This window comes from Micropterus dolomieu, linkage group LG02, assembly GCF_021292245.1.
Source record: "Micropterus dolomieu isolate WLL.071019.BEF.003 ecotype Adirondacks linkage group LG02, ASM2129224v1, whole genome shotgun sequence".
Classification (NCBI taxonomy): domain Eukaryota; kingdom Metazoa; phylum Chordata; class Actinopteri; order Centrarchiformes; family Centrarchidae; genus Micropterus; species Micropterus dolomieu.
The window spans coordinates 15479148-15507112 of NC_060151.1; the positions used below are offsets into that span (position 1 = coordinate 15479148).

Consider the following 27965-nt stretch of genomic DNA (forward strand, 5'->3'; position numbering starts at 1 on the left):
GCCTGTGTCTGCTCTCAACGGCCGCAGCCTTCAGGCTCCACCTCACTGTACATAAATAATGTTCTGCTCCATGTTGAACTATTTATGCCCATGAAAACTGAGAGGAGAATCAATAGCACCAGTGATTTTATGTCTTTAGTGTCATACTTTCTGCACGGCTATCTACATTATTTTATGTTTGTCACTTCTGAACTTAAATATTCACCATGGCATGATCAAATATTCCTACAAGATTATTTATTACACGACTGTTACTACATAAAATGAAAAGAACACAAATCAGGCACCGCAAATTAATATCAATCTTTATTGTATTTAGAAATCCACGCATCAAATCTTTTTTCTTATTTTTTCCTTTTCCATTTACAACAGGGAAGAATGAGGGACAAGCTAAACGTCATGCCTTTCCCAGCAGGCGCGATGCACTACAGGATGGGCTGAAATGGAATGGGTGTGGGGCGGGGAGATACATAAAGTGCTTTTGTCAACAGTTTTCTTCTTTTAATACAAAAAAGGATCAAAACAAAAGGTTAGAGGGTGGAGGGAGAGGACGCAGGGGTCCATGGACGTGATGACATGAATGCATGTGAAGTAGGTGAAGGAGGGGAGAAGGTTGATGTGGAGGAAGAGAGTGGTAAGGGGTATTTATCTTTAAAAAATAAAAATAAAAAGTGTTCAAATGAAAAAACAAAAACAAAAACAAAACAAGTGGTCTCAACCCAGGATGAGGCTGGACTTGCCACCAGGTGGGTTTCTTCGGCTGCCAGTGGCAGCGTTGGCACCTCCCGACGGGGCCGAGGGCTGTGGCTCCTTCTGCTGCTCCTCTTGCTCCCCCTCCACGTCGTCAGGACACTCTACAGGCGCAACAAAAAGACAACACTTTAATGCAAAGCATGTGAGTGAGAGTGGGCGAAATGTAATGAATGTTATCACAGTCTGTTTCTGGTTGGCAGTATGTGATTAGGGCAAAACAGTTTACAAAATGTTGAATATATTTTGACTATGTCACAGTAAAACACCATGTTATCCTGTTAAACAAACTGTGCTTTGGAGTGAAAAAGTATACACTAACTATAGTAGATGGTAATACAACAGTACTGCCCTGCAAAGGCAGAGAGCATTAACTACTGAAAGTTGAAGAAAGGGCTTAAAGTTTTCAGCTAAACTGGTTAACAGATCAGCAAGCAAGCAGCTTTCCACCTAAAATGTGTTGAAATCAACACATTCTTTTATTTACAATTTAATACATTTGATAAAGTGATTAAAAAGTAGCTTAATCACACAAAACTGGTGAATTCCACTTGAGTCAAAGGCTGAGAAGGCAGTTGCTGCTACTCTGCTAATCTAGGCTAGTTAGCTTTTAGCAGGAGTGGCTAAACTGTTTTTATTCTCCATGACCGGATTAAGTGGCTGGCTTATTTGTGGGATTCCAGACTAGATTACCAAAATGTGAGTTCATTAAAATTGATGGAATCAGAATTACAGGAAACAGCTATGGGTAAATAGAAACTAAATTTAGCTTTAGCCAAGGCTAGCTGCGGCCATGTCACCGGCTAGATTTAACTGCAAATTTACCATGCAGTGAGTCAGACTCTGGTCTTAACTACATTTTGACTGAATATGTAGACACTGCATTTTGGTTTTGAAGGCTAAAGTACTTAAGTGAGGTTAGCCAGTTATGTAAAATAAATTGCAGTGCTGAAGCACAGGGCTCTCGTTGTCCATTAGTGCCTTGATTACTGTAGAAAGTGCAAATTCAAGGGGACTTTTCCGATTCAAATAAGGGCAACACCTTACTTTTTCAAGGACTTCAAAATCTTTTTTTAGGCTGAATGCACACTCAAATATTCTCAGCTTGACATCAGAGAGGCTGCTGTGACAACTGCATTATTTATAGGTTTATAAGACTGGTGCCACAGATATTAGGACACCACAGGGCAGCCTGGTGGATCCAGAATCTAGCGTATGTAAACTCTCCGGACCAGATTTACTAAGGCTTTTGCTCCCGTTTTTCCAAGCGCAAATGTGGCACAAACTCCCAAACACACGTGCTGTATTTAACAGACGCACCAGCCTGGATTTGCAGTTCATGCGTCATTAGTGAGTGTTAGCAAGCTGCGCCTCTCTCCTCATTGCATATGCATTAAAGGGAGGGTCTTGCAAATAACAAGAGGAGGCATGTTAACGGGATGATTAAGTATTCAGCTGGATTTACTGAGGTCACGCTATTTGCAACCGTCAGTTTTGTAGGGAAAATTCTCTGCCTCTGAAAAAAAAGGGCGTACACACAGTGCAGATGGGATTTACAGGAGCCACAAGGACTGTTGTAGTAGCAGAAATAAACGTTTATTAAATCTAGACTAAAATATAACTAAAACCAGGTTATTAGAAATGTTAATGAAGCAATTAGGCTTTAATATCAAACAAACAGTGGACTGGAAATTGGAGTTTGCTTTCATCAAACTTGAATTTAATCTTAGCCATCAATGAACTGTAAAATCACTACAGACTGAACTAAACTTTTATTTTTCTTGTTAAAACATCCGAGTGCACACTTGGCTGCATCTACCTCAGTAGTGTGTACCAATAATTTTTGAACGAACATATGAACGTTAATACACATATATAATACACTTCAAAGTGCGGCCACATTCCAATCACATTCAAAAGCACGGCAAATGAGTGAGCTTTGATTTCTAAATGCCCACAGAGATGTGCGGTCAAACCCTCCATTATCCGAGGAGCCAGCCTCTCTCTTACAAACGTGCACCTGGAGGTTAATAAAAAGCTTTTCATACTAAGTGAAGCCTGCCATCAAAGAACAGCTGCTTGACTACAGACCATCAGGCCATCATGACAGAGGAAAAACACATCAAAGAGATCATGTGATGTTGACTTAGAAAGAACATCTGTACTGTATCTTAAGAAAACTTATGGTATGGTCACCAGAATCTGATTCTTTAAAGGCAGTGAGAGTGGATTTACCTGATTTGTTATAGTGTACCATGGAGCTATTCACTGAATAATCTAAGTCATGCTCTACTGTTTAGACATAGTGGGAGTGTGAAAGAAACTTACAAAGCCTCATTGTAAACGGTTCAAGAGTACAGGACACTTACCATCATTTGCTTGTTCTTGGCCATTTTCACCCTACAATGAAAACACAGGACAGGCATATCAGACATCCCCACTGAACCAAAGTGGCGTTTCACCTGCATGTAAAGACTTCTTCCTGTATCTGAATCCTATTACTTCTACTCTGTGACAACACAGTGTCCTGAGCCAGCTCCTCTGCCAAATGTTCTTGGTGTGGGTACAAGCGGCTGTGGCTCAAGAGGTAGAGTGGGTTGCGTGCTAAGAGGTCCGATCCCCCGGCTCCTTTCAGTCTGCATGTCAGAATGTATCCTTCCAGTATCCAGGCAAGATACTGAACCCCAACGTGCTCCCGATGGCTGTTCCATCGCTATCCGACGCTATACAAGTACAGACCATTTACAAATGTTATTTATGCCACAAAGCCAAAGCCTTATACCTCAATTAAACTGCTAAATTAGAAAAAAAAAAAAATCTACCCATGTCAGGCAGTGAGAACTGGCACATTCCCAGAATAAAAATTAAACCTCCACAGGGATTACAAATGTCAGTGGATAATATCTATCAAACAACATCCTGGGTCCGTTTCAAATAGATGGATAAAGCCATCCATCCACCAGTGAATTTTCCACTGAACTCTTTAGATTTATACTTAATCTATGAATGTGTGCTTTTCAGCCCCAAACCAGGCTTTGGCTCTGTTTTGGAAACAGCGCCTGTCAGACTCAATGAGAGGTACCTCTTGTCTCTGGTTCCAGACCAAGGCTGCCCCAGAGTTGTGGATGGTGGTCAGTTCCGGCTGAGGGTTCTTGGGGAAGAGAAGAGGCTGCTGGCACCGCCTAAGCGGGGCAGAGGGCTCCCCACACAGGGTTCCTGTAGGTGCTCCGGCTGGGAAGGTAAGAAAAGAAAAGAAGATTAAAGACTGAGCAGGGTGTAGTGCACTAGCTGTCACGCCAATTTTATTATCTTTGTTGACCAATCGCTTATATTGAAGCAAGACAGGAAACACAAGAGACAAATGACAAAACACAACTCAATCTTCAAAGCAGCAGTCTTACCACTCAGACACTAATCCAATTAGCCATAAAGCCACCCGAGACCCCAATGTTTTTGACCCATAAGGCAAACACGCTCGCCACAAGATTCATCTTCTCAGATTTGACAAAACATCAGCTTTATGAGGGAATTTGACTGAAAAAAAAACACGAGGCAAAAAACACTGAGAACCAACAGGAAACATCACAAAATCCGCTTGGGCGTCTGCGACGGACCCAGAAATGTGGTGGAACCCATCCAGGCAGACAACCAGAATGCCAGAACTCACATAACCCTGTAGCGTCTGCATTCTCCTTTAGCAGAAAGAGCATTAAAACCCAGTGTTTGGCCCGCTGTGGGGAAGCAGACTGTACTAACCAAAGCCACATAAGGTAACAGCCCAGAGAGCCAGGGAGGGGACAGACCGTCTTTGTCATGAGGGGAACAACGCTGCTGAAGAAGTGGAGGAGTGGCCATTGTTGTTAAATGGAGTGAAGTGAATCAGCGCTGTTGCCTCGATCACTCAAGAAGAGCTCCTTCATTATCTGGCTCCACATTTCTGAGTCTGGCCAATTCTCTTCTGGACAGTGAGCAACAAATCACAAATGGAAGGGAATTAAACTATATTCATGGGCCAGACAGTGATGCATTATGTTATCATCACTACAACACATAGCCTTCTACTTAACCTTATAGATCTCCTGGGTCCATGATATAGATGTATGATAAGGCTGAGCTCACTGGTCAACAAGCACGAACACAGGAACAGCAGTAATGCTGCTGCTGGTAGTCTTGGCTTGCTCTCTGATTACAGAGTGCTCATCATGTGGCCAGAAGCTGAGGGCACAAACCAACAGCTCTGGTATCTGAAAACCCTAAAATCCTAACCAAATATAACAATTACATTTGCATAGTTTTTCTATTCAATTTTTAGTTCTTCAAATTTACTAAAAAGGTTTTCCCCTTTACTCCTGCTAAGGCTGGGCAATAAATACAATAATGATAATTATGTTCATATAAACATATGTTCAATAAAGGTTAGCATTTAATTTTCCTATTAAGATATTTATATTGTTGAAGAAAAGGGACTGAAAAAAGATTTTACTTAATTGTACTAATTTGTGGAAAAAACATTTTATCAATTGTTTTGAATATTCTACCTCAGATTTGTGAAGTGATCCACTTGTTTGGCATTAAGTGTTTGTCATGTGCTGACCATAAAGAAAAGTTTAAAACCACAATTAACCATCTGGTTTCTTCAGTTTTCCACTCAGGGGCAAATTTCTGCCTTTAAACTTGAAAGAAATAATGATTTGACATTTATCGTGATAATTATTGACATTGAATGATATGAAATTTTTTCATTAAATTACTTTTGTCCTTTTCGCCCAGCCATAACTCCTAGTGGTAACCGTGAAGGTACTTTTAGGTTTATTTACTCGGGTTTGGAGATATCAGTTTCTAAGGTTGCTGCAAACTATTAAATGGAATTAAATGTCAATAAATAAAGCTACTTTTCTACTTGACACAAACATGTATTTCCAGAACTAATGTTCTCATCACTCTGGATACAACACAGACCTTGTGAACAGTTCTCATTGGAAATCTCTTTTTTTTGTAGAAGAAACAGAAATAGTCCCCCTGCAGATTATCTAGGGTAAACAGGACATTGTCTGAGGCCAAGTAAGGAAATAGATATTTGATATACAATATAACCTCTGTTTATAGTCTATGGAGACCATAGAGTGATCAAAGTGTGACTTAATTGCAACATCTTCCAAGCTCTGTGAGTGTACTCATTGTTGCAAGAGAATGTCTCACTAAAAAAAGGCTAGCAGTATCCGTTAAAGTGGGACAAATCTGAGAAGGCTCCCCCGAACTCAAACCAAGTGATATGAAAGATGCTTTTAAAAAAATATCTACACAGGACTGCATGCCAAAGCAAACACACCTGTTCATCTACACTAGGAGTTCATACCCAGGCCAGACAGATCGCACAATGCTTATAAAACCTGTTATAGTAATAAACCTTGCTCATTCAGTCAAAAACAAATATCCTCATCCTCAACTATGAGAAGGCTCCCCCGAACTTGACCCAAGTGAAACAATGCAAGCCGGAAAAAGGCTTCACTGTCAGCAGCTGCCGGCTGTAAAACGTCAGATGCTGAAGTAATGAGTTTAGGATAAATTCTTCATTGTCCACACAACCAGAAAATTTGATACACCGTGTAAACTGTTTTCTACAAATTGGCCAGTGTGAAAACATGTGATCCCTGCCTTTAGTTTAACTTCAACACCCTGAGCTGAAATGCAATCTTACGGCTGTAGGGCTTGAATTTCCCTCTTTACGCACTTTATCAAAACTTTGACCTTCAACCAAACACTGACTATGTGCAGCTCAATTACAAGCAATAAAAGATAAAGCATACTGAAGGGTGAATTATGATTGGCTAAAGCTTTACCTAGATCACAAACATACTGGCAGGCGCAATAATGTCAGACAACATTCATTCTTCATTCAAGTCTCTGTGTCTGTATGCTTTCAGGGACCTTGACAACTTAAAGCCATTTACAGGTCTCCAATCCCCTGCTGCAGCCTTCCTTGTGTACTCAAAAATAAAACGTCCTTCTTGTCTATACAACGCCACATATTTCACCAATTGACACATTGTTAACTGACCTACCCCCCCCCCCCCTTCGAGAGCTGATCCTCATTTAACAAAGCCTAGCTTCAAATTACCCTTATGCAAGCACACCAGGGCTTTTGGCTATTGCACTTGTGGGATGTTCTTTCTGACAACCAAAATGGAAAAATACTAAATAACACTACAGTTTGTATTTTTCCCTTGCTCTTGTTAGAAGAATTAATTCCATGGCGCTTTTGGTTACTTAAGGCTTCTGCTAGTTCTATCTAGTTTTGCAAGACTGAACTTGGCTAATACATAAGTGCTTACACGCCCTTCCTGGTGCAAAACTCCAACCATTGTTAATGTTAAAGTGTAAATCACAATCATGTTTTCATTCCTTTGGCTCCGATATTGACACAAGAAAGGAGAATGAATGAATGAACGAACGAACTAAGATAGCTTCGAGTGATTCCAAATTGACTTACTGGGTGGATTGTTCCTCCGATGAGCATGGGGGTCCTCAGGTTCTGCAAAGATGCTGGAGGCCATCTTGCTCTTGCGCTGGGGGGTCGAATCGTCATCTGTGCCGAGGGAGAAGCTCGAATCCCCGCCTGGCGGTCGTAGTACCCTGAAGAGGACAAATGATGGATTATAATGTAATTTGACTGACATTGTGCTATCGTGCTCCCATCAGCCCAGTCTTCAGGCCAAACTAAGCCACATGGTCTTCGAGGCACATGCCACTGATCAGCTGCAGAGTGCAAAAAAAAATAAAATATAAAAGGACAACGAAATCAATAGTCAAATAAAACATGAGAGTGCCTCAAGCTACTTACAGCCTTCTCCCTACTCCACCCTAACTCTTTTATACACATGCCACACACACAAAAACGCACGGGCTACCAGCAAGGTCTCTGGCCTCCAAGTCCCGGCTGTCAGCCTGTTAGACAGACAGTCACAATCTCTGCCCGGCAGCTGACACCAGTCGCATATAATCACAGAGTTAGCTGGCTAGCTGCTGCCTCTCCTCAGCACAGATTCCATTCGAGTGACACAAGAGGGGCTGATGCCTGGTAGCATTGTTATCCCAGTATTAACTAATTTGATGCCCCATTTGGGTCAATATTAAACAAAAGGAGGTGAAAAGTCTGAGGTCCCCAGCTAATATAGGTCACGCAACAAATAGACTGGGGTAAAACAATATAGAAAGCCTTATGCAGACCCATGTATGGTAAACAAAGCCCACTTTCGACCGACATTCCTCCCCCCCGCCAAGCTGAACAAAAAGGAATACGATAATGAGTAGGGAAACACTTTTTCCTTGCTGTGCTGAAGGACAGTTGGGGTGGATGACAAATACTGACGTGTTTGCAGAGCCCCTGCTGGACCCCTCCCTCTTTTTTTCCAGCAAACTCTCCTCTCCTCAGGATCCCTGCAGCCACCAGCTGACACACTGAGCAGCTGTCCAAGGGCCAGGCGGGCAGATGGAGTCCAAAAAACAACTCGAAGGACAACTACAAAGAAAGCAACCAGGGGAAGAAAATCCACACAGCGTGGACTGCACCGGCATGAATTTTCTCAATCAATTCTTGTAAGACGCACACTAATGTCCAATCACACTTGGTTGGCTGTGATAGTAATGCCTAAACCAGACTTCACTTCCCGGCCAGATTGGATGAGCTCATGCTTTCCACATGGACTGCGAAGGGGGAAAAGCCTCTAGCTGTCTGGCAGCAGACCCCACCCTAGAATGAAACAGCAAATAATATCAATGAAGTGGCATTAATGTTTTGTAGCTTCAGGCAGGCGAAGCTAGGGCAGGGAGCTATGGCAGATACAGCTGAGCACCAAAGATGGCATGTCTGATAAGGCAGGGTGGGAGGCTTTTGATGGCCTACTAAGCTTTCAGCCTAATTCTGCGAGACTTGCTGCTGTAGGGGAGGCCAGCAGCAGAAATGACTAGCATCTCGTAAAAGGGGCATTAAGGAGCAAAAGCTAAGAGCTAAGGAAAGATTTACAGGCTTAGCTAGCTCAAAGCCCCCACCCAAGCCCCCGCATCATCATCAGAAAACAGCATGCGACTTCAAAATGCTTAATGACTGACCGAGATGTGACTCGTGCTCACTCAGAAAAGGCTACTAGTACCAGATCCCCCTCAAAATGTGGTGTAACGTTATATGCTCTAAAACCATGCTCTATTATGGAGGCAGCTATAATTTAAAGTCATTTTCTTCGCACTGTTTTCACTGCAAAGGGGCAGGAATGCATCCAGACGAGACGCATCCCTTACTGGAAAGCTATGACTGCGTGCTTGGAGGATGAGTGGCCCTCTTAAGGTGTTTTTCCATGTATATAAAAGATTTAACAGCCCTTGCGCGTCAGACGTAGACAATAGCGTAACGTTAGACATATTAAATGAAACTACAAATGGACGTTATGTCTGACTTTCCCTTAACTTCCAACCAACAATGAGCCCCGTCAGTGATAATGACATGTGCAGACCAAAGTCTCGTCTAGGAGTCTTCCTGCAATCAATCACATATCTGGACTCTTGCTATAGCTGTGAAATCCACAGTTTAACAGAATAAGGTTTAAGTTAACAGTATTCTAAACTCTAAAGAGCAGCAGAAAAAGTTATTTTGTAGTCGACCACAGCCAGACGAGTGCTAACTTTGCTTTGACCACCCCAGAAAATAGATGGAAAAACGTCCTTTCTGGTCTCTCTCTTTTCTTTCTTAAACTCTACATGCTTTACATTAATTAACATTACTCTAGCTACATAGCCCAGTAAGGCTAACTAACTTAGTGCAGCTAAAGGCTAACGTCAACCGTTAGATGGTGCATCAGTAACCCAATGAGATTAACTTAATTAGCAAGACTGTGTGACAGTTTAGCTAAATCCAGACGAATCCACCAGCGGGCTAATGCGAGGTAAAAGGCTGCATTTAAGCAAACGCAGGGGGAAAAAAGAGGCGTCTGCTAGCTGAGAGGCTTGCATGCATCCCACTTCTTTTGTTCCTCCGTGAAAAAGGTTTTCAGCTTCTTTTACCTGGAACTGCTTTTCGCGCCGGGCTCCATTCCTTTAAAGGTAGTTGTCGTCGTCATCTTTATGGAGTATTTCGATGCCTTGGCAGATAAGAAGCAGTCAATGAGAAACTAATGATGAAAAAAAAAGTCCTCCGCCTTCCCCGCAGAGATGCGACAGGATGTAGACTCCACCCGACACTGAAAAACATAACCAACACCAGATCCGCTGGTTCTGCGGTGCCAGCCCACTAGACCCAGCCCACCAGCGGTAGGCCCGCTCTGATTGGACAGAACATCACAGAACGCCTCTCTCATTGGACAGAACCTCGCCTCTCTTGTTGGTGGCAGGTCTGGGCTTCATGTCAGTGATCAGTCCACATCCCAGAGGGCTTATTTCTGCCATCTAATCGATTGGCATTGATTATGACAATCTGCAAACTGCGATGTAAGGGCAACCAGCACACAGAGCAGCTTATTACCTCAGGCTGTGAAACTCCTTAATTCATCCTCAGCACTCCACCATGTAAAATTGTCTTATTTCTATATATCATTTTTGTATATAACGTTTGCTCTTGAGTTGCGTAAGAGAACTACAAACGTCATCTCTTTATACAACCCTGTGTTGTAAAATTATAAATACTGAGGAATACCTGTTCAAATATTATTCATGTTGTTCATATTTATCATTATATATTGTTTATACTGTATATATCATGTCAACCTACCTCATGTAGGCTCCATAACACATGCACTTAGTATTTATTCAAGCATCCTCCATTACACTATTGTCTTGCGGTCTACAAATGTTGTTTTTGTTTATCCTGTTTTTTTGTTGAGCTTTTTGTGTTCATGGTTGTTCCGTGTATGTACAGTCAAATCCCTTGCATGCACACACAAACCTGGCTATTAATGCAAGTCTACCTCTTAAATAACACTGTGGGCAAACTTTGACGTTTAGCTAGTGAAGAACTTGTGATCTTTTATTATTTATTAATTTACTATCTGGGTTTGTGCTCACCTCGTAGTTCTAACAAATGTATTTTGTATTGGTTGCATTTCTGCCCTGATGCGGGTCAAACAATCACACTGGAAAGCCAGACAAAATTAGTGGAAGTTTGGAAAAAGACAATAGCTTTATTTTAACAGGCATCTTAATAGACAAAACAGATGTTTATTTAACCGAAACATCTTTTCAGGCTTCCCAAAAGTTGAAGCGTGGCCTAGTCAGACGATTAATCATAATTTTTTTCTACACATCCACTACTATATAAAATGTATAAAATCAAATAAATTTTCTGAAGATAACTGAAACCAAATGGCAATCCGGCCCCACTCCCAAACTGGGTGTACTGGTTGTACTAAGTGATAGCCAGTCCCAAAATAGTACATTTTATGAATAGACACTGACCCAAGCCTAGACCAACGACATTTGATTGGTAAAGTGGGTTAATTCTCACTCTTGCCAGTCCCATCTGTCTGCAACCTTAGAAGAATCCCTTCAAATTGGGAAGGGAAGTCCTTAACATTTACCACAATACAGCATCAACAAACAAAACCTGAATTCATGGTGATCTGGATGTGGTTTATGTACAAAAACAGAAAAGTAACAAGGGCAAGAATGAAAATATATACTATACAGCAGTTATGTGTAGCAGAAAAATGACTTCTTCTGCATGGAATTCTGTTGAGATATTAGGACAAGTTGCAAAGAAGCAGCCGCTGTGTATTACAGGCCCGGGAAGGCTGGTTGTGTTAAGGAGGAAAATGGTGATGCACGTGGCTGTGATTAAATCAGGCCTCCTGTCTGCTGTTGAAACACGTCAATTGTGTCTTCATCTTCCATTTCCAACTGTTAAGAGAAAAAAAAGTTATTTAAACACTGACTTTTGATAAGTCTGCACTTCTGCCCAATCTCTTTGCTACATTTCATAGCCAGTCGGTCAGCATCTCCTGTATTTATTTTTTAGATTGGGGGGAGGGGGGCGTATCCTCTATACCAACACAAATTTGTTGTTTGCATACTCAATATGACAAGAACTACCATTATTATTACTACAGCCTTTCCTACTACTACTACCGTTGCTACAGACTGTACTACTACAGACTACACTACTACTACTACTACTACTACTACTACTACTACTACAACAACAACAGACTACACTACTACTTCTACAGCTTTACGACTATTACTACTACTAAAGCCTTATGACTACTACCTAAACTTTTGCTTTTACTACTACAGATACGACAGCCTATGATACTACTACTAGAGCATATAAGGGCTGTCCCCGACTAAGGATTTACATAGTCGAATCAGAATGATTTTTGTGCGAGCAGGGGGGGAGTTACACACTTTATCTCCGCTTTAATCTTGAGAAGCTGCAGAGCTTCAGTCTCTATTCATTCAATTTACACTGTATATTTCAAGCTAAACTGAGGATTATTGAAGACCCTTTTCTCTGTGCTCGCCTGTCATTCACCGGTCTTGTGCAGAGTTTTGCGTGCATGCCGTGCTGCCGACAACTGCATGCACGTCGCGGTTCCTCTCGGGTCTATTTCAAGCAGCTAGCTTTAACTATTTAAAAATGATAAAATATTCTTTGTATGGTTCATCAATGGTGATAAATTATCTGAAAGTCCCGCAATGTGCGGACAACTCGGAAGCTGGGGCTCTGTGTAAGTGTTCCTCTTCTGACACACACACACACACACACACACACACGCTTACGCCTACACATGTGCACTGACGACCCAGGGTTAAGGTTACAATTTTGGATTTATTTACGCACTTTAAAAACATTTATTGAAAGCTTTATTCTTTTTACATGTTTAGTTACAGCATTAAACGTTGAAATGTATATTGTAATAGGTACTGTATATTAACTTATTGGGAGAAAGGTCGTAGTTCTATGTAAAATCAGACGTTGAGCACCCCCATATCGCCAAAGTGGCATGATCCTTGTTTCGCTGCGAAGCTTCGACTGTGAGATTGACAGTCGAATCAGGCTCCGCCCATCGAATCTTCGGCTATTCAGGGTCAGCCCTAGAGCATATACTAGCTTTTCTACTACTACAGCCAATACTACTACTAGTTCTACTAAAGCCTATACTACTACTAGCAGTATTCGGTCCAGTGGAACACAATCTGTATTAACAATTGGCATTAGCATAGGATAAGACAATACACAATAGAAGAAGATAATAAAGCAGCATGCAAAGTGGTTAAAAACTAAAAATAATTTAAGAGCAAAAACTGCAGCAAGCATATAAACATCTGTCCAAAGTGTCATATTCAACAAGTTCAAGAACACAGCAACTAAAATTTAGTTTGATGTGTTCTGAAATCCTGAGGCATCTACACGCTCCCCGTTAGCATGTCCTCACCTTGCACAAAGACCTGGTGTGTGTCTGGTTTCAGCCTGCGATCATGCCTATCACACACTGTGGTGTGCTCTGTATATTTAACATTTTGTTCTGAGTGTCTATATGTCCTGCAACTGCATTAATCAAGACAATGTTTCCATCATGTATTTAAAATTTTAGGTGGAAAAAAAAGGGAACACCAAAAGTCAAGAGCACTAACATGAGCATCCCCATGACATGGCATAGACAAGAATGCATGAAGTATGCGTATCTTGTTTGATAAGGACGGCACAAATGCATGAGCACAAGTGATGACACATGTGGAAGAGCGTGAAACTTGTTTGAGCCCACATAAACCCCACAGCGTGCCCTATGAATGTGTTTTTTTAAGCCCACTATTCAGTCTATTTTCGGTAGCTAAACTCCTCTTCACGCTTACCTGTGCTGGTGTGTCTGTCTCATTTATTGGCTGTCCATCAAATCTGAACCTGATTTGCCTCATTGAAAGTCCCTGGAGAGACAAACACATACAACTTTTGTTGTAAAGAAAGCCTGAACCAACTTTTTGAACATTTAACAGCTTCACAAAGAGGGAATTGGAGAGGTGCACACAAAGAAATCATATGTTCAAGGGAACAGTAACAGCATAAGGGGAAGGCTTGCAGCTTAAGTAAATATTCTCATATTATGACAGTGGCTGTGACTGATATTTGATACATGGAAGCTGCATTTTCCAATGATTGTAATAAGCACTTTCTTTGTTCTATGCTTTCTTCTGTGAACTTTACATACATGTGATGTAAAATTCGACAGCTGATGTGAGATTCCAAAACAAAAAGCAGTTAAATCTCTAACAATATGGACTACATGATGATTTCACCAATAAAAAAAATTTTAAAAAAGAGATTCACTGTAAAGTAAACCAAATGACTTCCCTCAGCAGAGATTTTCATGGACATGTCTATTCTAAAAGTCAAAAAATGATTATAAATATGATATTTATAATACTGAAAGCCTGCGATGGACTGGCGACCTGTCCAGGGTGTACCCCGCCTTGCGCCCGATGTCAGCTGGGATAGGCTCCAGCCCCCCCGCGACCCTGTACGCAGGATAAGCGGTTGACGATGGATGGATGGATGGATGGATGGATGGATGGATAATATTGAAAGCAACAATTGCCTTGCTTAAGGAATGCCCGCTGAAGTTTGCGGGTCATAGTAAAATAATGAGTTATGCCCTCTCTTGAGGTGAAACATAAATAAAGGGAATAATGAAAAACATCTGGTTTTCACTGTAGTTTTAAAAATGAGCTCCATGACAAACATATCTCCTTTGCCCTGCTGGCAGTCAAAGGAATAGACAACAGTGGCATTGGGTTTCCATTCTTCATGTGAGTTGAACCCTCATTTGACTTTCAGATAAAGAGGAATGTCAGAGGTTATGTTTCATTAGATATGCTCTTCTTAACTCTTAGGTATAGATACTTCAGAACGAACAAAGTTAGCGTCAACCCTCAGGAATGTTTTTGTACCTTTAACCGTACAATTTGAATAACTGAACTGGCTCTCATCCCAATGTTAACACATTCGAATAGGACAGCATTCCTGCAAATCTTTATAACAAGGTGCCTGGAGAAGGACAACTTCTTAGCTCATAAGTGCTGATGCAAAAGATGAGATAATTTTTGTGATTAACATGTGGAATCACAGGCAGACAAGTAAATAATGAGGTTTGGTTTGGGGCTAGGAAAAAGACAAGTAAAGCCTGTGTTTAGATTTGCATTGCTTCTGTGGCCCTAAATGCATGCGAGCAGGAAGATAAGAGCTGCATCATAGCCAATAAACAATGAACAATAACTCTTTCAGGAAAAAATGACTGAAAACGTGGCCGTGATGAATAACTCTTTAATGAGCATCATCTGGCTTTTATTTTAGGTTTGACCTTTTAGCATACTGCAGTTTGTTTATATGTCTTGCATGTGATGTATCTGTTGGATACAACCTTGATTTCTCTAACATAATGAACTGTGACCTTACCACAAAGTAAATATCTGCAGTCAACTAAAACATTTTTACCACGTCATTTACACACCAAGTGGGACTTTTAAATTGCCCAGACACAACAAATCGTTTGCTTGAGGTTAACATTATTTAGAAAGCTGTAAAACAAAATTTTAAATTACCAGTTACTAAGTGCATGCGTGATAGGGCAGAAAATAATTACTCTTATCATAGCCTTTTTTGTTTTCAAACGAGATTAAACATTTGCATTAATCAAAGCTTTTGCCATCAAGCAATTCCAATCATTATTTAAATATGATGTAAATGCAGCACAATTTAGCGTCATAGCTCTTCGAAGCCTGGCTCCACACTGTCAATACATTCTGAAAGAGACCAGTGAAAGGGTAAATATTCAGGCCAAAAATATTCCAATGATTTTAGTTCATTTTGACGTGCCATAGTGGGAAAAGCTCATGTGTAATTACTAACTTTTATAATGGCTGCATTGCATTAAGGTGTGCCAGTTCCAGGGCTCAGTATTGTGCAAGCTGGCTCACTGCCATGGCTAACCAGGACACGTCAATGGAAGGGAGCCACTGTTAATGTTATTACTTATTTTTGTGAAAAGTCAAACTGTTGAGCACTGCTTGCAGTGAAAGGAGGGAGAGAAAGTGACTGTCATTTACCCCACATATTGTTCCTAAAAGTCCATCAACCGAGAGGATGTATTACATGCAGTGGGGGTAAGTTATAGTGGATGTGCTGCACCTTTTCATTCCACTAAGATAAAAAAGCTAGAGGGGGAAGTTCGTATCTAAACAGTACAGACAACATAGTCTCAAAACTACAGATCCATTTAAGGCAAATTCAGAGAAACCGTTTCTACTCAGAATACAACACTGTTATCAGTGGTTGATATGCTCACCTTTAAAGCATAACAGTTTAATAATAAAGGAAAGAGAGACTGGGATATATTTAACTCCTGTAATATGCTTACTTTTTCACTGTTAACATTTTCTTAGGGGCTGAAACAACAAGCACACAGGCAAGGGTGAATATCGAAGTTATCCTTCTTTGAATCATTCACTTTGTTACAGATAAATCACCAAGTAGAAGCAGCATACCCAGTGGCCTCTACATATGTTATAGAAAATGATAGTCAAATTGCTATGTATGTGGTGAGAATTGCAATAATTGTCATTTGTTACACCTGTCTTTTACAAGTCAAAATGTCTGCAATGAAAAGGTCATTTCAACTTTAGTTCCACAACACAAGTACACTCTGCAATACCTCTGTGCCCTCCAGTTTGGGAACCACTGGTATAGGAAGTAAAGCTGTAACATCACCCTGAATGCTGACATTGTGCCATGCCCACCTGTCTCTCGCAGTAGGCCTTCATGAGTTTGATGAGCGGCGTGTGTCTTTTGATCTTGAACTGCACCACAGATCCATCCTGACCTGCTACCTTTAGGTTTATGTGTTCGTTGCTTTCTGTCTTGACTCCTTCCTGAGGGGTGAATTCAGGGAGAAAAACACAGTTCACACAGGCATGCAGGGAACCAGAGCTGGAATAATTAGCGGACAAATCAGTTAGTTGATCGACTTAAAATATTATTGGGAAAATCTAATTTTGAAAAGTATGCAAATTGTATCAAAACACCATTAATTTCCTGGTTACAGCTTCACAGATGTAAAGAACTACCCTTTCTCTCTTTTTGTAAATTGAATACTTTAATCCCCCAGCAAGTGCAAATTTAAACCAGTCTGGGCTCTTGTAAATAATTATGGGCAAATGTCATTATTGTTGACCTTTTACAGACTAAACTACACTGAATGAGTAATTGATTAATAAAAACAAAATGAAACAGGCACAGTGACGTACGTGGTTAGACAAAGAGTTACAGGTAACAATGACTTCATACTTTCCCTCCAACATGTCATTAAGGTAAGTAGGGCAGTATAATTATATATACTATAAAGTTTCAACAACTTTCCGTATCCCCTTAGTACTTGGGTTGACTTATAAGCCATTGCTGACAATGTTGCAAATAATATTAAATATACAAATAGGATTTTGATGGGATCTGTAAACATTTCTGTACTTGTGCTGTTGCAATAACCAAATAACAAAAGATCAGTAAAAGGCTTCCCTTATCTTATAATTAATTACTGTGTGGTTTAGGTAAAAATGGATTTCAGTAAAGTTTAACTTTCCTGGGACACATTGCCTTTGTTTACACTCTTTCAGTGTCTGCAAATTCAAATCAGTACAAGATTAACCACAACCTGATATAAGCAGAGACATACCAAGAAAGGCAATACTGTACTTTCAGAGGCAAATAGCAATTCTACTTAATTCTTACTTCTACTGGTATAACCTTATTTACAGTCTGTGGGTATAACGTTACCCCTGCTGAGTGCAAACACGCTCTCCCATGTGTGCACACACACACACACACACACACACACACACACACACACACACACACACACACACACACACACAAGCTATTAACAGCGCACGCCATTACTCACACACACGTTGGTAAATTGAGGCATGCACCGAGGATGACACCAGCTGGTTGGCTGAGAGGGGCTTCAGCAGAAAACGATCTGCGCGCCTGCGGATGCGCGTTCACAAACCTTCCGGTCTATCAAAGTAGGTATAGATAGTAGTTGAATTTTAGCCCCAACTTTAACAAGGTGAAACAGAACATGTGAAAATGTCTGTTTTTTTCTTTGAGCCTCTGTGCCACAGACCCGCTAAAACAAACTGCTATTTTGATACAATGGATGTAGAGACACTCACCTTTGGTTTTTCATCAGCCATGGTCACTCTTTTGGCGCTTCTCTACGCTGCCACACAAAGAATACGAGTACGCGCACGTCCTCGTTCCCGTTTAAATTATTTGAACAGAACGTGCGCGCTCACGTGCCAGTGCGCGTGCACACCACCGGGCTTTGAATGGCTACAGGCAGTCACGAGGGTGAAAGCGCATTCTGGCCATGGGCGGGAGAGTCCCAATGCGCGTTAAAGAGGCACTCAGCAACACATGCACGCGCACAGCGATGTTTTTCGTTTTGTTTTCAGGTTTGTAGCATAAGTTAAGGCTAAAGTCATACCATAACATGCACCTCATCACCCTGCTGACCTCAGATCAGTGTTGCATGGTTCAGTCGGCAGCCCCATACAGTACATTACACATAGTGGGATTGTAGTATTTGCACTTTTCCCACCCCCCCTTTTTTTTAACCCAATAAATCTCAGCGGCCATCTTGTTTTTCTGTCTGATGATGAAGATCCACTAAAACTATATTAAGTACTTTTGCATATAGAGAACATGTATATTTACATAAGCCAAACCAAAACAAGGATTCTTAACAGATTCCGGTGAATGTCTTTTTTTTGTACATGGATAACAGAAAAAACAACAATTCCCATATTTTAATCATTCATTAACGTTACTTCCCTCTTGTATGTAAACCTGGTTCCCCAGAGTAGTCATGTTATTGATTATTTGTGTTAATTTATTTATTAACTAAGTATGCTGTACTTATCTATCTACATAATGTCGGGACAAAACCACATCAGGAGCCAAACCAACAGAGCTGGTGGAAAACCAGGCAGGACGAAGGGCAGCCCTTCAGTGACGTCATCACACTTGCGCCGTGAGGGCTTTCGAATGAATGACTGAGGCGCGTAAGCCTGTAGTTCATGGCGTGAAGTGTTCATAGCGGAATAGTTTAGTAGTTTAATATTTCATTGCGTTGATACTGTTGTTCCCTGATGGAGGAGGTAGATGTTGAGCCGGTAATCACCGTAAGTAACCGCTGTAGCTCTGCTTTCTCCCTTTTCTTCTTTAACTGAATAGCTAACAAGGCTAACTGAAATGTCTCTAGCTAAATTGAATCATTATAATATTTGAAAGTCACATAACGTGTGTCAAAAACAGTGAGACACATTTAACGTTATTAACAGAAATACATACAGTGTCAAAGTAGTAACAACATAATACAAAAAAATAATGCTAGAGGACTTGTTAGAAAGTATTCAATCTTATTTGTTGGTTAGTTAAATGAGTAACGTTAGTCTACTTGAATTAGGTTTAAGTAGTTACTAAAAAGTAGGACATTTTGCAGAAATGAAAAAAGCTGATATTAAATTCTAACCTTAACGACCCTGTCTTGCTTCTTTAAATGCAGAACATTCCTGCAGCGAGTGATGGGAAGCATTTGGGATTTGCATGGGGTCCTGGTGACATCCTGGTGCATGAGACCCTTTACAAAGCATCAGGTACGTGTAGATGTTAATACAAGCCCCTCTCTATGTTTTCACACTCTCTTGCGTAATGTCACTCTTCTATCCTTTTCTGTCTTGTATTTTTAGGTGCTACAGGATCAGGCTCCCCCTTCATCCACGAGGTCAGGAAGGACGAGGACATATATTCCCCCATTTTACGCAAACTCTTCAACGAGTCACATCACATCTTCGTTGGCCTGCAGACAGTTAGAGAGGACCTCCCCAGCAAGAACAAAAAACCCCAGTAAGGCCACCTGATGGACAAGACCTCTTTGATGAAGATGAAGCACCCACATAAATGATTACATATAATGATTTGTCTCTGTTTTGCTCCTTAGATTTGTCAGCATCAGTAAAAACTATAGATCTGTGATACGAGCCTGTATGGAGGAGCTTCAGCAAGTTGCAGGTCAGATGTTTGTAATAATTATTTGACAGGGACAGTGCACAGCTTTGTTGCTGTACCAGAGTTGGCTCTAAGCTAATTTACATATCAAGTCCCTGGGCAGGAAACGGACAATAACATCTCTGTTAAGAAATTAGTACTCATAGTAAAACTTTGATACTTTAATCTTCGGTGTGATTACTCATCCACTTTTTCTCTTTTCTGCAGTTTCTGCAAAAGACACAGGAGTGGCCACGCAGTATGGAAATCAGGTATGCACTAGTACTGTATGTGAATCTGTTCCACGACATTACATGCTTAGGTGAAAAGTGGACTAACACACATACTTCTGTGTATTTATTTGTTTGTGAGTAGAGCTAGGCAATATAAATCAGTTTTAACATTTATTATCTTTTGGTTGAATGGTATTGTGACAGTTTAGTAACACATAATTATGTCGTATAATTTGTGATAACAACATTTTATTTGAAAACTTAAACACTTGCTCATTACTTACAGTAAGTAAAGGAGCAATTAATGTGAAGGTGCTAATGCAGAGGAATAAATATTAATTTTAGACTGTTGGATTATTTTGTTTCCATTGACATGGTCCTAACCTCAGTCTCTGTGGTGGTGTGACAGGTGTCCATTCTGTTGGCCATTGAACTGATCTGGAATCTGTGTGAAGTGCTGTTCATCGATGCTGCTCCTGGTTAGAGTTTGACTTTGTGCTTGTGGTTTATCTCCACAATATATTTTATAATTTCTGCGACTATGAAAGCGTCCAAATAAACAGGTCAGCTGTGTGCGTGTGTGTGTGTGTTTGTCTGTGTCCTTAGCGGGCTCCCTGTTGCTTCACCTCCTGGACTGGGTAAGGTTACACAAGGCTGATGTGGATGAGAAGGCCAGAGAAGTGCTGCAAAGTGAGAGCCCTGCTGAGCACCGTGACTACTGGGATGTGGTAGGTGCAGCATACGCACACATTTATGTCTTTGAAACTATAACAGCTATATGCACACCTAACCCCGATTTTGAGCAGATATGTTCTCTTTCCCAAAACAACCATTCAGAGTGATCCTCATCTTTTTACTTTTTATTTATATTGTATTTTTTCATGGAGCTCCAGTTATAGTTATCACGTGTTGCATCTGGGCTGTGCAGGTGGTGAGTTACGTGCTGCAGGGCAGGCTGGAAGAAGCCAGACAGATGCTGGTGAAGCAGATCACGCTACAGCCTGCTGCCAGTAACATGTACAAGCTGATGGACACTCTGCTCAGCAAGATGCCCTTCTACAATGTAAGACCATCTTTCAATGGTTTATCTTATTGTTTAGCTTCAGTCGGCCTTGGCAAGATGATAGTTTTTATATTCTTGACTTAGTCTAGAACTAGTTCACATATGGTTTGGTCTCAGCTGTAAATGAAGTTGCTTTTATTTGTCAAGTGGAAAAGGTGCAAAAAATCATTTCCTTTGGCTAATCGGTGCCGGCTTATGACAATCCAGTTTTGAAAACACACATGGAAGAGGATAACTTTTTTATGTGTCATTATGCTAAGTTTGTGCAGAAATCACACACATGAATGAAGTTACATCTTCAGGTATATTACAGTTCAGCAGAATGACACCTCAATGTTCAGCCTCAAAAACAACCATGGAATCAAATCAGCTCCTCTTCTTGCAGAATATACTGTAGTCTCAGAAACAGTTGAACACCATAAGCTTCACAAAACTAGTTTTGATTGCAGTGCTGTTGCATTAAATTCTATTATGTTATTGTTTCTACCACAACTTTTATGTAATACATCCTCAAAGCTGATCGGCAGTACTATTACTGTGATTTGAAAAAGACCTGTGTTGGCTATATTAACAAGACTTTGAGTTCAACATCCATCAGATTCTTTGTTTATTTTAACCTGGTGTGCTATGAATAAGCCCGCTGGCATACAGTCGTAAAACTGTATTCTAACTTCCTTAAATTCCTTTTAAATAACATAATGTGCGGGGGCGGAGTAATCATAGAAATGAGCTAGAAGTTTCCATAAATATATCCACACTGACTGTGTGTGTAAGTGAGCAGTCATTAGGCACACCTCTCACCAAAAACAATACAGAAACATTTTGTAAGTGTGTCACACATTTAATGTTAAAACTACATATAATGTGTATTTTGCTCATGAGAGTTCATCTCTGGTCCTATCCTCCTGACACACCAGTTCCTCCCTCCCTTCACAGATATCTTACAAACAAAGCATTTATGTTCATAAAACACAGGGGTGGCTTTTGCATAATTCAAGCAAAATGTTAGCCCTCAAAACAACGATGGAGGCTTTTACCTCTGAGCTTTTTTTATGTTAATCTTTCAGCCTGGTGGCACCCAGACGCTAACAGAGTTTGATGTGAAGTGGAGAAACTGGCATGAGGAGGTGGACCGCTGCCTGCAGGACAACTCGTTTGCCAGCAACCAACACCTGGAGCTCATCTGCAAGGTCAGTGACCCTGAACCTTCAGCCGCCCTAGCTATATCTGAAATGATATCTGTAGTCTACTGTATAAAGCAGTGGGAAGTCCTGTTTAAGACATCCGATGTAATAATGTTTTGCTGTTGTGTAAGTTCTCCATAGATCATACTTTCAAGATCTTTTCTCTGGCATATATTTGACCATGTGAGGTTTTAAGACTAGAGTATTAATCCCGCACATTTCCTCACCTGTTTTTTCACTTAATTTTAGATCCTAGTTGGGGATGAAGACACTTTGCTTGAGCACAAGGAACTGTTGAGCACCTGGTACCACTTCCTGGTCACTAGACTGCTCTTCAGCCACCCAACAGTCAAACCCACTGAGTTACACTACTATGCACAGGTACACTACACTAACAGTTGCTGCACCTCTCATCATTCACACTCACTGCTGCTACATTCCTGTAATTTTGTGTGTGTGTGTGTGGGCGCGCGCTGCAGTCATGCATGACCATGTTTCTGGACTCAAGGAGCGTCCCAGAGCCGCTGGACAGCATCTTACTGGCTGCCTTTGAGTTTGACATCCATCAGGTCATCAAGGACTGCAGGTAACTTGCAGGATTATGTCCATCTATATACACACACAATACAGTATATACAAGCCACGCATGTGTTTGTGCCTACATGTCTATGAACTTTAACTCTTTGAACACACTGTTTCCTCATTTTTCCACCATTCGTCTCTTCAGCATTGCTCTCAACAACTGGTGGTTCGTGGCCCACTTGACAGATCTGCTGGATCATTGCAAACTCCTCCAGTCTCACAATCTACAGTAAGGACCGTGTTTGACTTTAATTTGGAGATGGCAAGATTGCACACGTTATTCATATAACAATTTAACTTGTCATTGTGTGTGTGTGTGTGTGTGTGTGTGTGTGTGTGTTCGTTCAGCTTTGGCTCCAACTTGAGAGAGTTTCTCCTGTTAGAATATGCTTCTGGTCTCTTCACTCATCACAGGTATATCATATACTCAATAATTGACTATTAATTAATTCAGTGTCCTAGAAGGTGATGGGTCTCTACAAATGTCTTGTCTTATTGGAAGTTTTTCTGTGGGTGTGTTTGTGTTAAGTCTGTGGCAGTTGGCCGTGGACTACTTTGACAACTGCCCGGAGTTTGGCCGCGTCTACCTGGAGCTGCAGATTGAGCGTGTTCCTTTAGACACAGAGCGCAAAGCCCTCAAGGTGCTCAGGATCTGTGAACAGAGGCAAATGTCTGAGCAAGGTAGCACTTTCTTTCTCAGTGCTTCTCTCATTCTGTAGTATCCACTTGTTTTACGCAAACACAGAATTTCACACATTTTTTAATTTCTCATTCTCATCCAGTGCGGAGTATCTGTAAGATCATGGCTATGCGGGCCCTGAGGAACAACAGACTGGGCTCTGCTCTCTCCTGGAGCATCAGGGCCAAAGATGCTGCCTTTGCCACCCTCATTTCAGAGAGGTTAGTTCCCTTAATGTACATGTTCCAGATGTTTGCCTACTCTGTCTGTGGCTGTGCTGGAACCTTTAGAAGAAGAACTTCCTGCACTGAAAAAGGCCTTTTTAAACTTTTGTGTGTGGTGTAGTGTGTCTTTTTCTCCACAACACAATTCCCATTAGGGATGCAGTTTATGGATTTATATCAGTTGATACTGATAATATCTCATGGCTGATAAAATTTCACATTTTTGTAGTTTAGAAATAAGTTATTAACCTGTAGTGTATGCACACCTTTAATATTCCATAACTCTGACCACAAAAAAATCAAACTGACATTACTATTAACATAACAAACAGCGAAGAGACTCCTTTAAATGTTAATTTCATTTTCAATAATACATAATAAATAAATTTCCCATTATCAACTGATAATTTATCAGCCCAGTATATATTGTGCATCCCTAGTTTCTACCATGAACTCTGGTCCAAAAAGCTGCTCCTTGTTCCCGTCACTTTGTGTCTGTCGAAACTGTCCCTTGCTGTGCTGATATCATGTTTTCTGGGGACGCCTTACATGTGGCCGATTTAAAAACAAATCAAGTATTGTAGTCTGTTCAAGCTCTCAAATAAATTACAGCTTGCTGATCTCCCTGTGAAAGCACTTTGTTGTATGGTTGCTTCTTTAAAAGTGTGTTTGTGTGTCAGGTTCTTACAGGATTACTGCACCAGAGGGACCTTCTCTGATTTGGACCTGATAGACAACCTGGGTCCAGCAATGCTGCTCAGCGACAGACTTACTTTCCTTGGTATGAACAAGGGACACACACACTGCAGCATTGGTAGCACTGCTCCACATGTGACGCAGCCTTTGTAGTGCTCTCACAAGTTAAATTCACACATCAAGTCAGGTGACATTCAGTCAGGGCTAATTGTCTCCTGGACTGCTTCCCTTACAGTTTCTCATAGGCTGAACAAATCAGGCACTGCGCTTCCACATTGCTTCACAGTCATTCTAAAATAACATTCGGAACCAGGCGCTACCAGGCAGAGCTCATGGACCAAACCAGTTATGTCCTCGCTTGGTTTATTTTGTGTCCCCGGCTTCGATGCCTGTGTCCGGCTTGCAGTCTATGCTGAAAAATAGTGATTCCAAGAAGCTTCCTTTTGGTTTGTGTTTATTTGTTTGAAAGGGAGAAAGACAGCGGACAACAGTGACAACGTTCTATTCTGATGGTTTCACAGTGGTGAGGTTATAAAGCACAAATAAACATGCACACACAACCGCACAACCCTGTGGCTAATCGTTGCCATGCCTGATTTGGTCTGAATTCAGCCTTAGGGTGTCAACATGAGACTCCGACACAGGTGCACACAGAGATACAATTGAAGCTATGCGCTGCTTAATGCAACGTGACGGCATGTTTTACTGGAAGAAAATTAATGAAAAGAGATGAGCCATAAAAAAACTTGAGTTTAGATACAAGTACAGTACATTTAAAGAAAAAAATTTTTTTGTAGATATAAATGATATGGTAAACTTTATTAAACTGTCTGTTTATAAATAGACCTCTGTATTTATGAAGATGCATACACAAAGACTTGTTCGATGGGTATTGGTATATGATCTGGGAGGAGACAAAAAAACTGTTTAGTAAAAGCAGCAAATCAAACTGCACATTTATACTGTTAGTTATACTGCACATTAGCTTGGTTGTAATCAAAACGTATTAACTTGGGCCAGTGTTGCAGTTTGGAAACGTTGCTCTCTTTTCATTCTTCAGGGAAGTACCGTGAGTTCCACAAGCTGTACGGAGAGAAACGCTTCCGTGAGGCGGCTAAGCTGCTCCTCTCCCTCATGACGGCCAAGATCGCCCCCCGAAGCTTCTGGATGACTCTGCTGACCGACGCCCTGCCGCTGCTGGAGCAGAAAGAGGTCAGTCACCACGAACTGTGCAGTGTACTGTGTAGAAAAGTTTTATCATTATCATCACAAGATATTGGCTAAGTACAGGTAAATACCGAGTTACATTAAGATATAGATTGATGCAGGTGTGATACAATTTTTGTTTGTTTTATTTAAATTATTTTGTAATTTCTTTAGATAAATTAATAAAATATGCTATTATATTAAATTGCATAAAACTTCCAAGACGACATAAAATGCCAAATAAGAGCTGCAGGTAAGGATTATTTTCAGTATTGATCAATCTGTTATCATTTTATCTATAAAACATTGGAAAACTCCATTACAATGTCCAGAGGTTCAGGTGATGTCTTCAGATATCTTCTTTTGTCTGACTAACAGTCAAAACAGAGTTGTTCAGTTTACTGAATATTTGACATTATTGCTTGAAAACACCATGAAAGATGAACTAATCATAACAAAATAGTGGCAGATTAATTTTGTGTTGGTCAATTAGTAGACTGATTGTTGCAGCTCTATACTAGGTTGTAGCCCAACATTCTTGATATACATTTATTGAAGTTTGCAGGATAGACATACACAGCATCAAGCTTTAACAGTGGCTGTCAGACTGAGGATTTTTCAGTGTGATCAGATTCATAATTGCTTCAGTTTAGTTAGCCACTCCAAATAAAACGGCATATGGTTTTAGTTTAGATGTTCTACTAAACAGAAATAATGTCCAGTGTAAGTATTTTCATGGCACAGACTTAAACTTTACATAACAACAAATGTTGCAGTTTCTTTTGCTTGCAAAGAAGTTGGTCTGTGGACAGTTTTAGCTAAAAGATGGCTTTGTTTGTCAAACTTTCAGGTGATCTTCTCAGCAGACCAAACCCACGAGCTGATGTTCTGTTTAGAGGAGCTAACCTCCTCACTGAACACCACAGCTCCCGGCACAGACCAGCCCATGCAGGTAGGAATCTCCTCACACAGCCTTTTATCCTGCGCAGGTGATGCTGTTGCTTTGATTCTTTTCATTGTTGGCAAAAAAAGAGCTTTTAGTTGCTGGCGAAACCTCGAGAGGAGGTTAGGTTCACAGGATAAGTTGAAAAACCGTCAGTTTCTCTCTAACTCCTCCCCTCCCGCGGAGCCTGAGGCAGCTGTCTGACACACCGTTTCATTTCCTCATTCATTCTGTCGATATCAAAGCACATATCTGAATGCATTTACATCTTTAAAAACTTTAAAATCCCGGTTAGATAGGCTATTAGTTCTTTACCCAAACATGATCTTGAACATGACCACTTTATGATCAATCATTTTCATTATTACCTGCTGATAGTCTGTGTTTTGACAGCATTAATAAAATACGAAATGAGCAAGGTTTTATTAATGTAAAATGGATATCTATAGACACATTTTCCACTGCAAAAAAATTATTAATAGGCTAACCTGCTGGGTGTGACTGTGACTTTACAATCCCAGGTTAACGAGTAAACTGTCTTATATTTGATCTAAAGCCTATTTTCATAATCAGGTAGCCGATTGCCACCGGCATTTTGTCCCGTCGGGTTACACCTTAATAAATATAGCCTTCCTATTTAAAATCGAATGTAATGGGCTGTAGCACTTTATCATTCATTAAGGAAAGTCCAGTCTGGTAAATGATTAATGAGCAACGCTGTGTAGTAGCCTAATAATGTTAATGCACTGATACTTCTTCCACTCCTGCGTTTTAGAGCCTATCATGGTCTGCGTTGGCACGCATTCATATTACTAGCTCCACCCAATTAAATTGGAGGCTCTGCCTTTATTTACCCGTTGCCATGGTGAATCGTTGTATCGGAGCTCCATTGATAATGGCTTTTTTTTGATCCCCAAGCACGCGCTTTATACTCAGAGTTGATTGAACTTATTCTGATCAGCTGTTCTGGAACCGAAAATTCTGAGTTTCCCACCTCAGGCTCAATCAACCCAGAGCTCAGGGATAAGCTCAGAGTTTATTAAGCCTGCTCTCTGAAACAGGGCCCAGCTCTACAATCATTGCTCTGCTGTATTTGTCATTTCAGGATGAAGACATAGAGCTGACCAAAGTGGAGCTCCTGAGACTCGCTCTGGCCAGGAATCTGGCTATGGCCATAGTCAAAGAGGGAACAGTGGAAGCATGAATGAAATTAAAAAGCTCGTTTGCAATTTTTGTACTGTACATAAAATTCAAGTAAACAAAATGTGCTCTTTTCATAATAAAGGTTTTCCTGATGCACATTGTTTTTAAATTGGACTTT

At 40.7% G+C, this 27965-nt stretch overlaps 3 protein-coding genes across 4 annotated transcripts; 1 reads left to right on the plus strand and 2 right to left on the minus strand.

The window, feature by feature from the left end:
* Positions 1-293: 293 nt before the first annotated feature.
* LOC123987495 (jupiter microtubule associated homolog 1-like) lies at positions 294-9996 on the minus strand. The gene is made up of 5 exons (XM_046076453.1): positions 9805-9996; positions 7241-7383; positions 3833-3981; positions 3120-3150; positions 294-854 (listed from the first exon to the last, which is right to left on the minus strand). Exons 1-5 carry the CDS (start codon positions 9858-9860, stop codon positions 715-717), a joined length of 519 nt encoding a protein of 172 aa, XP_045932409.1. The 5' UTR covers positions 9861-9996; the 3' UTR covers positions 294-714.
* Positions 9997-10896: 900 nt separating this feature from the next.
* Positions 10897-18141, minus strand: LOC123987511 (small ubiquitin-related modifier 2). Of its 2 annotated transcripts, XM_046076475.1 has the most exons (5): positions 17959-17997; positions 17685-17800; positions 16525-16656; positions 13588-13659; positions 10897-11631 (listed from the first exon to the last, which is right to left on the minus strand). In XM_046076475.1, the coding sequence occupies exons 2-5, from the start codon at positions 17706-17708 to the stop codon at positions 11569-11571; spliced, it is 291 nt and encodes a 96-aa protein (XP_045932431.1). In that variant the 5' UTR covers positions 17709-17800; positions 17959-17997; the 3' UTR covers positions 10897-11568. The 2 variants fall into 2 exon arrangements, with proteins under 2 accessions (XP_045932431.1, XP_045932440.1); XM_046076484.1 differs by lacking the exon at positions 17685-17800 and having other exon boundaries at positions 17959-18141.
* Positions 18142-18783: 642 nt separating this feature from the next.
* nup85 (nucleoporin 85) lies at positions 18784-27943 on the plus strand. The gene is made up of 19 exons (XM_046076466.1): positions 18784-18969; positions 19353-19443; positions 19537-19693; positions 19788-19858; positions 20063-20106; positions 20477-20546; positions 20674-20795; positions 20996-21130; positions 22198-22320; positions 22564-22695; positions 22794-22900; positions 23042-23125; positions 23245-23310; positions 23426-23577; positions 23679-23796; positions 24480-24580; positions 25556-25707; positions 26552-26653; positions 27750-27943. Exons 1-19 carry the CDS (start codon positions 18937-18939, stop codon positions 27846-27848), a joined length of 1959 nt encoding a protein of 652 aa, XP_045932422.1. The 5' UTR covers positions 18784-18936; the 3' UTR covers positions 27849-27943.
* Positions 27944-27965: the final 22 nt, after the last annotated feature.